Source organism: Diabrotica undecimpunctata, chromosome 7 (assembly GCF_040954645.1).
Source record: "Diabrotica undecimpunctata isolate CICGRU chromosome 7, icDiaUnde3, whole genome shotgun sequence".
In the NCBI taxonomy this organism is placed as follows: domain Eukaryota; kingdom Metazoa; phylum Arthropoda; class Insecta; order Coleoptera; family Chrysomelidae; genus Diabrotica; species Diabrotica undecimpunctata.
The window spans coordinates 63,651,707-63,667,899 of NC_092809.1; the positions used below are offsets into that span (position 1 = coordinate 63,651,707).

General features: G+C 30.3%; 2 protein-coding genes across 9 annotated transcripts in view; one reads left to right on the forward strand and one right to left on the reverse strand.

The window, feature by feature from the left end:
- Dh31 (diuretic hormone class 2) overlaps positions 1–16,193 on the forward strand; it is a 710,452-nt gene that overhangs the window by 460,376 nt on the left and 233,883 nt on the right. The window lies entirely within an intron of this gene.
- LOC140446791 (uncharacterized) lies at positions 372–13,799 on the reverse strand. Its single transcript, XM_072539380.1, has 3 exons — positions 13,641–13,799; positions 3,803–4,007; positions 372–734 (listed from the first exon to the last, which is right to left on the reverse strand). Exons 1-3 carry the CDS (start codon positions 13,777–13,779, stop codon positions 455–457), a joined length of 624 nt encoding a protein of 207 aa, XP_072395481.1. The 5' UTR covers positions 13,780–13,799; the 3' UTR covers positions 372–454.

A 16,193-nucleotide genomic window follows, 5' to 3' on the forward strand; every position in this document is an offset into this window, starting at 1 on the left:
TTTGGTTATGTGCTGCTAGAGTCTCTTATTGACTTCATTTTTTGTCATTTAATAGATCTACAACCTTTGTTTCTTCTAAGCTTGTTAGAATTTACAACGCCTGTAGCTGATGTGTGCACATCTTCTTTGCAGTTATTTCAGTGTTCTTCTATGCTTAGATTTTCTTCGATTTTTTATAACGCTTCCTTTTAAATTTGCACGTAGCATGGCCTCGATATTTTGTCCAATTATAATTAGTATTATTGTTAAGTTATCAAGGCGACAAATGAAGTTGAAACTGCAGATAAAAATTTAGTCAATTATTCACATTATTTGACTTTTACACCGTAGGATAATGAATTTTTTAACAGGTTTTATCTAAATAAACATCGTTTCATTTGATTTTTTAATTTTTATTATCTTTTCATAATATTTCATATTTTGTATTACTATAGCGCCTTTTACTATACATGCACTATTTGAAACAATCCAAATTTATTTTGGAAGTCGATGTGTGTTCCCTCAGTTCTTCAAATAAAATAAGAAACTGGTCATCTCTGTCACCACACTTATTTGTAGATTTAAGTTCTTTGCTCGAAGGGTCTACATAAATACAGTTGAAATCACATACTGTAATAGTTTCAAGATGGGGATCGTAGACGAAATAGTTGTTATAGTTGGTTTCGGTTCCCAAGTTGTAAATTATCAAGTCCGTATCTTTAAAAGTGCACCCACTCTTATGGTTCCACCTGTAGCTGAAAATTAAATTATTTTGATTAAAATAAATTCATAGTTATGACACTTTTAATCTATATATACCGCCTTATGAGAGCATGAAATTATGGAACAGTGTGTAGAGAAAGCGTCCGATAAAATACATCAATGAGTATATAAAAATGAGTATATATATAAAAACAGGCTTTTTGGTGAACGTGTAACGATTGTATGATATGAGTCCGCTGCTAGATGCAAACTCTGTATTTGCAAAAATTGAGTTTTAGCTGACAGTTATTTGTCACACGTTATAGCTATCTGCTGATGTAGAAATTCAGCAGCAAAGTAAGGTATTTACTAAGAAAAAGGCATTAGAAATCTTGAATCAGACCCAAAACTCTGTATTTGTCAGCCTATGCCAGTTGCATAACTGTGTAATTGTAATTGGCCAATCGCTTACATTGTTTGAGTCACATGACACGTCTCATGTGCAAATGTCAATTATTCCATCATTCGCCATTACCGGTTTCACTGTTTGTTATTTGAGTACTAAAAACACCAAGTTTATTGCAAATAGTTAACATTATGGATCTTCATGTGCATATTAGACCTTGTGAAAAAGGAAAAGGGAGAAAACGAGTTGCACAAACAGAAAAATGGAAACGAAGTGTAATGAAACTTAAGAGGTAAGAGGTGTCTACAATTAACTAGATAGGTTTGGGACTTATTGTCAATATTTTTAGGCATAAACCTAAGGATTTACCCGGTTTTCCCACCTGTAACCATACAAAGAAAGTGTATTGTTGTATAGATTTAAAGATGCGAGACATTCAGCGTTTCCATAATAATCTGTATTCAACAACTGACAAAATAAAACAAGATATTTTTTTGCTGAAATTTTGTGAAGGTCAAAAGCCCAAGAGATCAGGTACAAACCTACATGGAATTTCAATTAAATATTTTGTTCCTACAGTAGAGGGTGGACTTTTAAGAGTATGCCAGACAGCATTTCTTGGAATAACTCATTTAAGTTCTGAAAGAATAGAGCGTGTTGTAAGAACGTTTGTTATCCTGGGTGAAATACCAAAAGAGAGAAGTGGGGAGATACAACAAAAGGTAGATTTGATCCAATAAAATTATCTATCCAAACATTTATGGGGCGTTTGAACGGTGCAGAGTCATTATAATAGAGGACGATCGACTAGATTGTATTTACCGTGTGATCTGAATTTTACAAATTTTACAAAGCTTTACAGAATGTATTGTCAACGTCATCCACATCATTCCGTAAAGTTACCATTTTTCCGAACATACGTTAATGAACACTACAACATATCATTCGGCACTCCCTTAGTAGATGCTTGTTCTGCGTGTCTCAGAGCGAAGGAAATTTTGAGAAAAGAAAATTCAGAAGAAGTTAAAGGTTATAACAGAGCAGAGAGTTCATACGTTAAGAGCTAAAGCCTTTTATTCTTTGTTAAAAAATTAATCAAATCATAACATACAAATATTTTCTTTGGATTGTCAAAAAAATCTTTCTTTGCCAAAGCTTCCCGACCAGGCGGCTTATTTCTCACAGCAAATAAATTTTTATAATTTCACCATCGTGGCTGGAAATTCGAAATCCCATCTTTCTTCTGCAAATGTGACGTCATATGTGTGGCTGGAGTTTGAACCTCCAAAAGATTCAAATGCTGTTGCCTCTGCTGTACATAATACTCTCATAAAATTCAACTTTAAAAATCAAATAAAAGTTCACCTATTTGCAGATGGATGTGGTGGACAGAACAAAAATAGCACGATGATGTCTATGATAATCTACTGGTTGGTTTATGAAGCACCTGGTCACATCAAGGAAGTGGAGTTTACGTTTCCTGTTGTTGGTCATTCCTTTTTGCCACCAGATAGGATTTTCGGTATGATAGAAAGGGAGATAAAAAAGAAGAACGTTGTAATAAACAGAAAAGAATATGAAGACATAATTGGAAAACACTCAAAGGTGCTGAGACTTGGTAAAGACTGGCAGATATCAGACTGGAGAAAGACGAGTGACGTTGTTGTTAAAAAACCTTCCCAGTGGCATTTTAAATGTAATGCAACGAAACGATTTATATTTTCTAAGGACAAAGATTATATGGCTACAGTAAGGGGGGAAATATTTTATCGTTCTGACATAGGGTTTAGCAAGTCTATAATACGAAAAGGGAAAAAGATTTCTTTATTGAAACCAAAGTTACAACAGATTGGATGTTCATTGAAAGAAGATAAATCGTCCATAGGCACTCTCCTTAGAAACCATTTTGGTGAAAATTGGAGAGACCAGCCGGATCTCAAATTTTATAAAATTATAGATACTGGCGTACAAGCAAATAATAACGAGAGTGCTGCAGAAAATGGTCATATTGATGATGAGGACCCAGAGAAACTTAGAGTTTAGGAATTAATATAAATATATACATATTATAATTTGTAATACCTTTTGTACTTTGGATAAAAATAAACTTCACTAAAAGTTTACTTCCACATGCTTTCTTCCTTATTCTTAACACACTAGGTTTAGAAAACAGACTAATATAACAACCACTAATATCGTTAATGTTTGACTATTATCATGTATTTGCAAATGTTAGTTGCATAAATCTGTATTTACATAGTTCACTTGCAAAACTCGGTATTTTCAAATTTTTCTTTCTTTTCTAGCAAACCCAATAACTTTTCTAAGAAAAAAATCATTATATTTTACCTAATAAAGCATTTATCTATCACAAAAAAGTGCCATTTATTATGTCTAAGGTTTTTTGCAAAATTTATCAGTTTTTGCAAATAACTCAGTTTGACTTATACAGTAAATACAAAGTTTTGCATCTAGCGGACTCATATATTATCAGCTGCTTCTTGAACGAAATAGGGAAAATGATAATATTTTTGTGGCAGGACGATCGTATCAAAGTGGACACTGACAAGGTGGATAGTTTAAAATACTCCCACCTGGATTTACTGTAACAAAATCGTAACGAAACTGTAATGAAACGAGAGTAATGCACGTTCTCAACACTTTTTAAAACAAATAAAAAATGTTGTTTGTTGCATATTCAATTGTTGTACTTACTTTGTATTATTTGCTAAACGTAGACGATAAGATGGTTTTTTAGTGTATGGAAAACAATCAGGTTCAAGTATCCAATCATAATACTTCAATCCCTCTTTTGCATAAACTGCATTACTTCCCTCATTTGTTGTATCAACTCCCACTAGTTGTCCAGTTTCTACATTTTTAATTTTTACTATCATATGCAGTGTTTCCTTAGTTTGTGCTAAAATGTAATTAAACATAAAATATTAAATTTGGCGTCTACATATAGTAATACATATAATAATATCATAAAATTATTGTTAACCAATAAATAACTAATACAAAAAATAAACCATAACAATATGTAAATAATGCAACAATTAATGAAATATTAAGGAAGTAAGTCTAAAGCAAATGTCCACCTACAACGTTAACACAAATTTATAACCGATGTTCAAATGACCGAGCCACATTTCTTATCATTTTCGTTACTATTATTAAAAAATAAGCTTCTCTTGTTATATTTTGCATATCATCTAGCGTTGTTGGAGGCTTCTGGTACACAAGGTTTTGTCTATAGCGCGCCATGAAAAAATCAAACTTTGACAATACCGGTTGACGGTAGGTGAGCGGGTTACCCCTAATACGACGCTTAGAAATGGAATACATCTACTAAATTTTATTTTGCGTTTCCACCGCACCAAACCTTTTTATTCGAAGCACGTGGTGTTCGTGTGTATTAAGGTATAAAAAATGCTTATTAAAAGCTTAAAATTTTTATTTTAAAGAAGATCTTTTCGGAATTGAATCATTCCATCATCAGTTAAATAAAAAGTTGTTAAAAACATTGTATGGCCACATAAAAACATTGGAAGGACATCCGTATTAAAAAACTAGGGAGTCTAGGGCTAACTGGTCCAGCACAGATCAGAGGTAATGTAAGTTGATAAAACCACACCAGCTCCAGGGGGTCATGTAAGATGCCCCCATTTTCAGTTTTTATTAATCAACAAAGTTGACAGTCTATTGCATTTACCTTTATAAATACAATGAGGAGTGTTTTTTAATACGGATGTCCTTCCAATGTTTTTATGTGTCCATACAATGTTTTTAACAACTTTTTGTTAAACTGATGATGGAATGATTCAATTCCGAAAAGATCTTTAAAATAAAAATTTTAAGCTTTTATTAAGCATTTTTTATACCTTAATACACACGAACACCACGGGCTTTGTATTCAACAGGTATACTAGCCACCTCTGGATATCTCCACTTCATGGTTTGTTCCAGTTTCACTTTTAACTTTTTATTCGATTTTATTCGATTCTATAATATTTTTTTAAGTTTAAATGTATTTTTTTTTATTTTCTCTATGGTTTTTTATATACCCGGTAGGGTATATAAAAAGAGTAGAAATTTCGGAAGGAGTGTTTGCTGTCGATTTGGTGCTAATAATGGCAAAAAATAAACTACGTAATAATTTGAAAATATGGAAAAAAGTACCCCCTAAAAACAGAATGAAGATAAGTATTAACAAAACAAAAGTTATGCAGGTAGGAAAAACAAGAGAAGAACTTAATATAAAAATTGGAGGAACAAAAATAGAACAAGTTAAAACTTTTACATACTTAAAATTAATAATAGAAAAAACTCTAGATCTCTAGAAGCAGAAATCAATAATAAAGTAGGGAAAACGCTATAATTGTATCATCATCATCATCATCCAGCCTCAAGAGTCCACTGCTGAACATAGGCCTCTTCCTCATGTTTCCAACCCCGTCTATCTTGCGCCGCTCTCATCCAGTTTTTATTGAGTCTTCTTAAATCGTCAGTCCATCTTGTAGGTGGTCGACCGACAGTGGAGAATTGTATCATGCAATGAACAAAAACATTGAAGTGTGGAAAGCAAAAGTATTGCAAACAGATTATATATAAAGTAATCCAAGAAATAGAAACCGAAGCCAAACTGAGTGGACTGGAAATAAATGAAAATGAAACAAAATATATAAACGTAAGCAGGAAAAAAAAAACACAAATGACAGAACTGACAATAGATGCACACAGTTTCGAAGAGGTTGAAACATTAAAATCTTTGGGAGTAGTAGTCAATAAAAGAAATAAAAATGTAGATATGAAAAGAAGAATTAAAGCGAAATACAGCGTTTTATAGAAATAAATAAATGGTTAGAGATAAGACGATAAAATGAAACACAAAAATTAAAATTTACAACACGACCATAAGACCAATAGTAGTATATGCTGCAGAAACATTTACATTAACAGCAAGAGAAGTGAAAACATGAAAGTTTTTAAAAGGAAAATTATCAGAAAATTACCTGGACCAAAGAGGGAAAGCAAAGAGGATGCAAGACAATGAATGAATCACGAAATACAAGAATGGATGGATGAAGAGAACATAGTAAGAGTAATAAAAGCACAAAGAATTAGATAGTATTGACCTATAATGAGAAAAGAGAAGAGCAATCCATTAAGAATGGATACCACCAGGAAAAAGAACCAGAGGCAGACCTAAACTGAGATAGAGACATTAAATTGGAAGAAGACTTAAGGAGTATGGAAATTAGATGGAGAAAAGTAGTGGAAACAGAACTCACACCAGAATCTGTAAAACCAAACCCAGAATGGGATGATCCCCGACACAAAAAGGATATTCAAGTAAAAACAGCTTCAGTTTCTTTGGGAGCTTATATATATATATATATATATATATATATATATATATATATATATATATATATATATATATATATATATATATAAGTAAACGATAAATATTGGGTTTGCAGCAATAAAAATGAAACGTGTAGGGGAAATGTGCCTATGATGGACCCCTTAAGGAAAAAGCTCCCTAATAATTTTAATTATTTACTTAGCGGGCTTTAAATATGACCACATAACGTCTTGTTATTTGTATAATATGCAAATGTTTCAAATTTTGATAAAAATTAAGATGACAAAAGTTATTCATAGTTTACTAAAATCCTGTTAAGGGTCCATCATGGGCATATATGCGCTCATGATGGACCCTTTGGTACGCCCATGATGGACCCGTTGCATTTTGTATAAAATAAGTAAATACCAAATTATTTTATTAAACCAAAAGATATTCGAAACGATAAATAATATTACAAATAGGTATTTTTAAGAAAAAAGTTACATGCACAATTCACACACAAATTGTTTACGTCCAGGATTTACATCTGCACATTTATTGTGACACCAATTCTTACACACTTGACAACGAATCCATTTTTCTTTGGATCGTGAATGCGAAAATAGTTCGTTACAGTAAATGCAAGCTGCATCGTCCGAGTCGTCTTCTTCAAAGGAAGATTCACAATCGTCTTCAGAACTGTTTGTAGTTGAAACACGAACTTGCCTTTTTACTTTTCTTGCATCTTTTTTTCTTTTTTTTTGCTTCTTTTTCTGCAATTTTTTGTTTTATATCATCAATTTCTGGCGTTGAATTTAAATATCCTGTTTTACCCCGTTTTCTACCCCTTTTCTGAGTTACTTCAGATACTCCAGCTAAAGGAGGAGGACAAATATCTTCGACCGAGATGTTTAGGACTGACGATGATGTTGATTTCTGATCAGTGATTTTTGATAAACCTAGTGAGTTCTCGTCACAACATCCTGGTAGTGGGTTTTGTTCATAATTTTCTCTATCTGTTGTTATAGACGGCAAAAATTGCCAATCCTCGAAGACATCTGGATTGAACGGTTCTATTCCTGTCTTTTTAAATGCATTTATTGCATTTGATGGAAGAGCACTTTTTAAATATGCTTTATTAAAGATACTGGCTACTTTAAATTGGGTAACTGTTTTACCTGGATTCTGTCGCAGCCATAATTGAATTTCTTGGCCGTAGTAAGTTTGAAGTGGTCTAAAAAATCCTACGTCCAAGGGTTGAACGTGATGAGAGCAGTGAGCAGGAAAACAAAACATAATAATACCGTTTTCTTTTGCAAACTGGAGAGCTTCAAAACTTTTATGACTACCATGACCATCGAGTAACAACAAAACTTGGTTGGTTTTAGAAGCCTTTGAATACCTTAAAAAATGTTGCAGCCAGAGACAGAAAATGTCGGAAGTCATCCATCCTTTTTCTTGAGCGAAGGCTACACTTCCAGTAGGTGCATCGATCATAAATTCGTCTTTCTTCCTCTGTCGAGGAAAAATCAAAGCAGGAGGAACATATGTTCCAATTGCATTCATTGCACATACGACCGTAATATGTAGACCGCGTTCTGCACTACTTAAAGCACCAACTTGTTTGCGACCTTTACTAGCATAAATCTTCTGCGATCTCTTTTGCACAGTTGTCAAACCGGACTCGTCCATGTTATAAATGTTTTCCGGTGGAAATTGAAACTCGTCTAATATATGTGCTAATGCTGTAAAATAGGCACATATATTTGGTTTATTAAAAGCTTGAGCCCTTGCCAACGAAGTATTTTCTGGAGTTCGTAATGATAATCGTGGATTTCGCTTTAAAAAGCCTCTGACCCATTTCCAGCCTGCCATCTTGGTTTCCTTATTAAAACTGTGGCTAATATTGTTTATTTCAGCTACTTCGTATACAAGTTTTCGTAAATCTTTACTGGTCAGGCCAAAAAAACGAGCTTTCATGGTGATAATATGGTCAGCAATTTCCTTTTCAATAGCAGTGGAAAATATTGGTCTTCGTCCTCCCAAATCACCTTTGGTACTTCCTTGCTGCTTATTAAAGCGCCTTTTCAAAGTCGTTTTTGGAATGTTTTGCTGCCAACTTAAACCCCATAGTTTTTTCTTGTATGCTTTTTAAAGCTTGCTGCATATTACTCTCATTCCACTGTTGCCTTTTATGAGGATCCATCCCTGTAAAATGTATTATGTTAATCGTTAAGTAGCAACTTATTTCCTTTTTCCTATGATGGACCCCTAGTCCGTCATAGGTAACGACAAAGGGGTCCATCATAGGTTAATAGACAAGACAGTAAATTTAATTCTGTTACTTTTGTTTTGACCATTCTAACCTAAAACAAAGTATAGTATTTGACAAAGAAAGTGTAGTCATTTTATACAAAACAAAAGAAACACTTAGCTTAACGTATGTTACCAGTAAAATATTACTTACCAAAAAATTTTATTAGATCAGCAACACCAAATTTTTATTTTATTTCACAAATTTACTGTTATAACCGCCACGGGTCTGAAACTTTGCAAATACTAAACTACAAACTTCGTGCGCAAGCGGCAACCAGCGATGTGCATGTAACCGCGCCATATTTGAAATTACAGCAGGTGGTCCATCATAGGCAGGGGTCCAACATAGGCACACTTCCCCTACTCTTTTAAATCTTTATTCCAAGCTTTCGGACATTGGTTATGTCCTTCATCAAGGAGCTACAAATGTGATGAATAAATTGTTGGCGTTGGTATAATTAATTAAAAAATTCACTACTTACAAACTTAATGAGGTTGTATCAACGAAGATGTATTATAATGTTGATAAATTTTATCACAGTCTCTCATCTTTTTTTAATATACAAAACCTATTTTTATATTTAAAAATTTTTAAAAAATTACTGTATATCCAAAAACACTTAATTATTCTAAATACATAAATGACATTATTCTGACAAAATTCTTTTAAATGTCAATTGATAAATTATTGTTTGTGTTACTATTGCATTTATCTAGTAGTAACAAATAGGAGAACATTTCATTTAGATGACCAATATCAGTTCTATGATTCATTGCATTGTTATTTTGGCAAATGTAGGCCATTTCAATAAAAAGTCTTTTGGTGATGTTACTTTCCTGTTCTACTACTTTGATGTTATTATAATCTATTTGATGCCCATTTTTAAATACATGTTCACCCAATGCACTTTTTTCAGGATGCAGTCTATTATCTGACTTGTGGGATGTAATGCGGTCTTTAAGGCATCTTGATGTTTGACCATAGTATACTTGTTCACATGATCCGCACGGTATACAGTAAACAACATCCGTTAAAGACAAGAGTGAGGATTGGTCTTTAAGTTTAGAAAAAACTTTGTTAACTGTTAGTACCGTTTTATGTGCAATTTTGATATTATTAATTGATGAAAAAATTCTACTTAATTTCTGTCCAATGTCAATTTCTAAACTTAAAGACCAATCCTCACTCTTGTCTTTAACGGATGTTGTTTACTGTATACCGTGCGGATCATGTGAACAAGTATACTATGGTCAAACATCAAGATGCCTTAAAGACCGCATTACATCCCACAAGTCAGATAATAGACTGCATCCTGAAAAAAGTGCATTGGGTGAACATGTATTTAAAAATGGGCATCAAATAGATTATAATAACATCAAAGTAGTAGAACAGGAAAGTAACATCACCAAAAGACTTTTTCTTGAAATGGCCTACATTTGCCAAAATAACAATGCAATGAATCATAGAACTGATATTGGTCATCTAAATGAAATGTTCTCCTATTTGTTACTACTAGTAGTAAAATACTTCTGGTTCATTATATATATATATATATATATATATATATATATATATATATATATATATATATATATATATATATATATATATATATATATATATATATATATATATATATATTCTTAAAATCACATTGATATAAAAAAATAAATAATGTACGATATCAAACTAAGAAAATTAAAAATAATACCCAGTAAAAAAATAAAACCAGGTATATATTCTAGAAATAAATTAAATAATCAAAATTTCACAGGAAAATCTCTTGGCTAAAGAATTTAAAGATGTGGTTTCGCAACGGGTGTCTTCCTAGCATTAGCAACTTTAAAAAAAATTATTACTTCTACCACTATAGACTACAGTTTATACCAGAACAACAAGAAGACGAGTTCCCCTAACCAATATAGTTCTTCTTTTGATTTTTAGAATAGTAGTGTAGTTAGTTTAGTCGGTCTAGATGGGCACTTAAGCCCGATTGCCAAAAAAAAAAACAAAACGCTTAAATCCTGTAATAAATAAACGTTTAATGAAAATTATTTATATGAAATCTTGCTCAAATTTACATGTTTCAGTAATATAATACACACTAATAGGCGAGCGGTTTACCCCTATAAGCAGAGCATCAACCGACTAAAATTCTTTTTGCATTTCTAATGCACCAAACCTTTTTTATTCGATTCTATATATTTTTCCAAGATGAAATGTATTTTTTTTAATTTTTACAAGTGGGCCGGCAATTGTTATTAACAAATAACTTATACAAAAAAGCAATTTCACCGAATTGTTTCGGAATCAATTTTTTTAGGTGTATCTCATCAAAATAAACACTTTTTCTCTCTTGATAATTTTTCGAAAAATGCTTCCTTTTCGAATTATTTGCATTTTTTGTTGAAAAAATGCCTTAATTAGTGATTTTTGGGATTTTTTTCTAAAAAACTACTAAATGAATTGCAATTCTACAAATAGCTTTATAATCTTTAAACCGTCGAGTACAAGTTAGAATATTTTGACAAGGATAAATGGTTTCTATCTCGCTAAAAACGTGGACCCAAATATTTCGAATATGCCTTTCGAGCAGTCTACCGCTAAGCGTGTTATAGTAAATCGAATTTAGTTGAATTCATTGGAAATTATATTAAAAAAAAATATTCATTTATCAATAGAAAGCAATAAAAAGTTGATTATTTCTGGTGCTTTCGAACCTCGAAGTAAAGCATATGTGATAGAAAATAATCAGTATTATGATTCAAATTTAGAATGTAATCACTTAGAAGCAGATACTAGGGTTATTTTTCACGCTTTTAAATTACAACAGCAGCATTTGGATAAAAAATTCAAATTATTGTTAAATCTTCAGACACAGATATATTTATTTTACTTTTATCTCATTATCATGATTTCACAAGTGAACCACTGTTATGGTTTCACACAGGAAATATTGTAAAAAATGTGGATCGTTCTCGATATATACCTGTACATCAAATTGCAAAAGAAATTGGAACAATAATGTGCAACAGTATCCTAATAATGCATTCTATAACAGGTTGTGATACCACAAGTTCATTTTATGATATGGGAAAAAAGAAGGCTTATAAAGCTTTGCAGAAATTAACTGATAGTCAATTGGAAAAATTAAGAAATTTGCCTACTTTACCTTTAGATGAAGGACTTACAGTTTTGACTCTATTTTTATCTAAACTGTATGACCCTTAAAATAAGTTTAAAAAATATCATGAATCCATAAATGAATTAAGATATAATATTGTATTAAAAAAAATGCATCTAATGAAAAATTACCACCTTCGAAACCAGCATTATTACAACACTACTTAAGAGCAAAATGGCAAATAAATGAATGGATTCAAGCAAAAAACAATATTATTTCATCTGTTGATCCATTAACCCATGGTTGGACATTGGAAAATAATTGTTTCGATTTTAATTATTTTGAAGGCGAAACTAGTTTAGATATGTTACAAAAGTATTTCTGCTCATGTACCGGAAAATGTTCTACGAAAAATTGTAATTGTATTTCCTATAATTTAGAATGCTGCGCAGTATGTGCATGTACACCAGAGAATTGTAAAAATGTTAAAGACGACTGTATTGAAGACAATGAAATCAGCTTATTAGATGGAAATCCTGTTGCTGTTGACGAAAATTTTCAAATTATTGACAATGAAAACTATGTATAATTAATATTATATTTTAATTTGATTAAATTTTTCAATGAAAATTAATTATATATTGCTTAATGTAATTCACTGTAATAAAACATTCAATAATATATATTAAAAGAAAAATTACATTATTAGAGCATTGTAAAAAATTAATTTTAATTGTTTTAATTATAATATGTCTATATAAAAATAATTAGAAATATCTTTTTTTTAATAAATTGTACGTAATATTTGTATTGAATTAATTTTTTAAATTCAACCAAATATTTCTACGCGCCGCACGTTTGTATCGCCGCAACCGCTGTACACACTTAGCGGTAGACTGCTCGAAAGGCATATTCGAAATATTTGGGTCCACGTTTTTAGCAAGATAGAAAAAAATTATCCTTGTCAAAATATTCTAACTTGTACTCGACGGTTTAAAGATTATAAAGCTATTTGTAGAATTGCAATTCATTTAGTAGTTTTTTAGAAAAAAAATCCCAAAAATCACTAATTAAGGCATTTTTTCAACAAAAAAATGCAAATAACTCGACAAGGAAGCATTTTTCGAAAAATTATCAAGAAAGAAAAGTGTTTATTTTGATGAGTTGCACCTGAAAAATTGATTCCGAAGCAATTCGGTAAAATTGCTTTTTTGTATAAGTTATTTGTTAATAACAATTGCCGGCCCACTTGTAAAAATTAAAAAAAAAATACATTTCATTTGGGGAAAAATATATAGAATCGAATAAAAAAGGTTTGGTGCATTAGAAATGCAAAAAGAATTTTAGCCGGTATATTCTGTTTCTAAGCGTCTTTTGAGGGGTAAACCGCTCGCCTATAAATATAATATTTATTAGGGGAAGTCTAAGTATGGCACTAATTGCGATCAAAAAGTGACATAATACGTTAAGATTGTTAGGACACGTTTAATGCCTAAGTAAACGCCTGAAAGAAGTAGAATATACAAATTAAAAAAGACATGGTAAAATACAATGAGATATAATTAGGTGGAATAATATTGGTATTATGATCCAAGATGGAAGAACTTAAATTTTAAGGCTGGAGGTATCAAGGTGAAGAAAATAATGACACAGGGATTAGCTATATATTTAATACGAATTAAAAATAAAGAGAAATGATAACTGCATAATGGAGAAAAACAAAATTATCCGCTGAATTAAATTAAAAAATATTTCTTACCTGACACATTTCCTGCAATAAAAACTGCGACAAAAATTAAACATACATTCAAAGCCATCTTTAAGCGGTATGTGTCAGCAACTAGAATTCTTATGCATTTTATACTAATTCCAGGAATTAAAATAAATATTAATAACATCAAAACAGTTTTTTTTTAATTTTATCGTGATACACAACTGTTCTAAAATTATGCTATTGATATATCAAAACAATTTAATTAAATAATAATTAATAATAGGATATTTATATCTACTTATTATTTAAACATATCGACCTATATTTTTGTTATATAGCCCAGGGAAATAAGCATTTTTTCATGACACTCGTCCGGCCAGGCAAACGACAGTTGTTTTGAGTAGTATGGTCCTCTGTAACAAAAACCTATATGTTTCCTGCAGTCGATTTTTTGGACTTAATTAGTTATTAACAAATTAAAGTCAAAAAACAGAAAATTTTTGCTTTTTTCGTCCATCAGCAAAAAGTGAAGCATTTTAGACAAATTTTAGAAGAAAATAAACTTATAAGTCATATAAAAACCTTAAAAATGGCGTTTTTTAAATGTTTCTATCCTTATTTGTTGCGTGGAAAGTTGCAAAATAAGTCAAAAATTTCGGTTTTTTATAAATGTTAATAAATTTTTTGAAAATAAACTTATAACATTTATATTTCATGGAATGCTGTGCCTTGTAGTGCTTAAAATATGGTTAAAATTTCAAAGTGATCAGTCAAACAGTTTAAAAGTTATTTTATTTGTTTATCCCAAATTAATTTTTTTTGCAACAATATAAGTCAGAAAATTATATAGCTTTAGTAATTGTAAGGGTAGTTTCTGGAAGAAGAAGACTTGTTCTATTATTAACATTAAAAAAAAATAAGAAAAATAATTTTAAATATTGCAAAATAATTTTGCAAAAACATGTCGCTTTTTTGCTTATAAACAATTAGAATAACTTTTTAACCATTGCCTGCAAGAATATTATTTTTTTATATTAAGGAAGCATGAATTTTTTCACAAACTTAAAAAAAAATTGTCCTAAAATAATTTGGGACAAAGTTAGCCTCTTTTTTTATTTTATTCATAGCAGCTTGGTTTATAATAATTAATAAATCTAATTATCGTTATTTAAAAGAAAATACTTTATAGTTTTAACGCACCAAATTCTAAAAAGGTTGCCCTTCAATGACATCATCCACAAAGCTTCAAAATGTGGTCCTTAAAATCGGCTGGCTTCGAAACTCACGGAAGCCGAAGGGAGGGGGAAGGAGCTGTTAGCTGTATCGCTGGTTCTTATTTATGGGTTTTAACGTTCCTTTTTTAATTCGTATGTACTGTTTGCGTACACTACGAATATGCATTATTTCAATAAATTGTTAAATAAACTATCTAATTTGCTTCAATTTTTATTATAATATTTGAGATAATTTTTATTTAAAAACATAAATATTTATAATTATTTATACCTCTTTAATAAAATTGTAAATAATTTATTTATAATAGATTTTATGAAAACAACAAATTGTCCTATTCAATTGTTTCTAAAAATAGTATTGCTTTGGAAATATTAATTAAAATAATTTTTCTAATGTCTATTCTTTATTATTTTATTATTATTCTTTAAGTTAGAATTAATTTCATGTTATCGAATGAACTCTCCTACAATAAAGTCGTCCCAAGAATGCAAGTCAGTAATACTGGCAATATAATTTTAAAGTCATCTACTTTAAAATATATGTTTATATATATATAAATATAAGTATATACATATATATATATATATATATATATATATATATATATATATATATATATACAGGGTGATTGATTAGTGTAAGGATTAGTTTTAAAATTAGTTACAATCTTACAGGCTATTCCATAAGATGGTGGCAGACCAAACTTTTGTTTTTTTCTGCTTCACTTCCCCATCACAACAATGTAAAGTTTTATTATATTATACCGGGGATTTAAAAAGTTATAACCAATATTACCTGAAAATCGTATCAAGTTTAACTCCCTGCATAATTAAAAAGGAGTATAGGAACATTGATATATTGCAACCATAGTTTTTTAATATTTGTTAAAACTTATAAAACATATTCGTTTTTATAATATTCGTTAAATCAAATACAGGGTAAGTCAAAATGCAAGTACATTATTTTCTTGGTAATTTTAAATAGATCACCCTGTATTTTATATCACCATCAAAAAGTACTAATATCGTACTTCAAATTTTATAAAGTACTCCCTATACCTAAAGTTATCAGTTTTCTAGATATTTTTATTTTTCTATCAAAGTATTAATTTGGTAGATATTTTAACGTTTTCAAAACATTTATAAAATACCGAATTTTTTTACCTATTTTGCAATTTTCTAAGCAACAAATAAGGATAGAAACATTAAGTAAACGCCATTTTGAAGGTTTTTATATGACTTAACAGTTTTTCTCTTGTAAAATTTGTTTAAAATGCTTCACTTTTTGCCGATAGACGAAAAAAGCAAAATTTTTTCGTTTTTTGACCTTAATTTGTTAATAACTAATTAAGTCCAAAATATC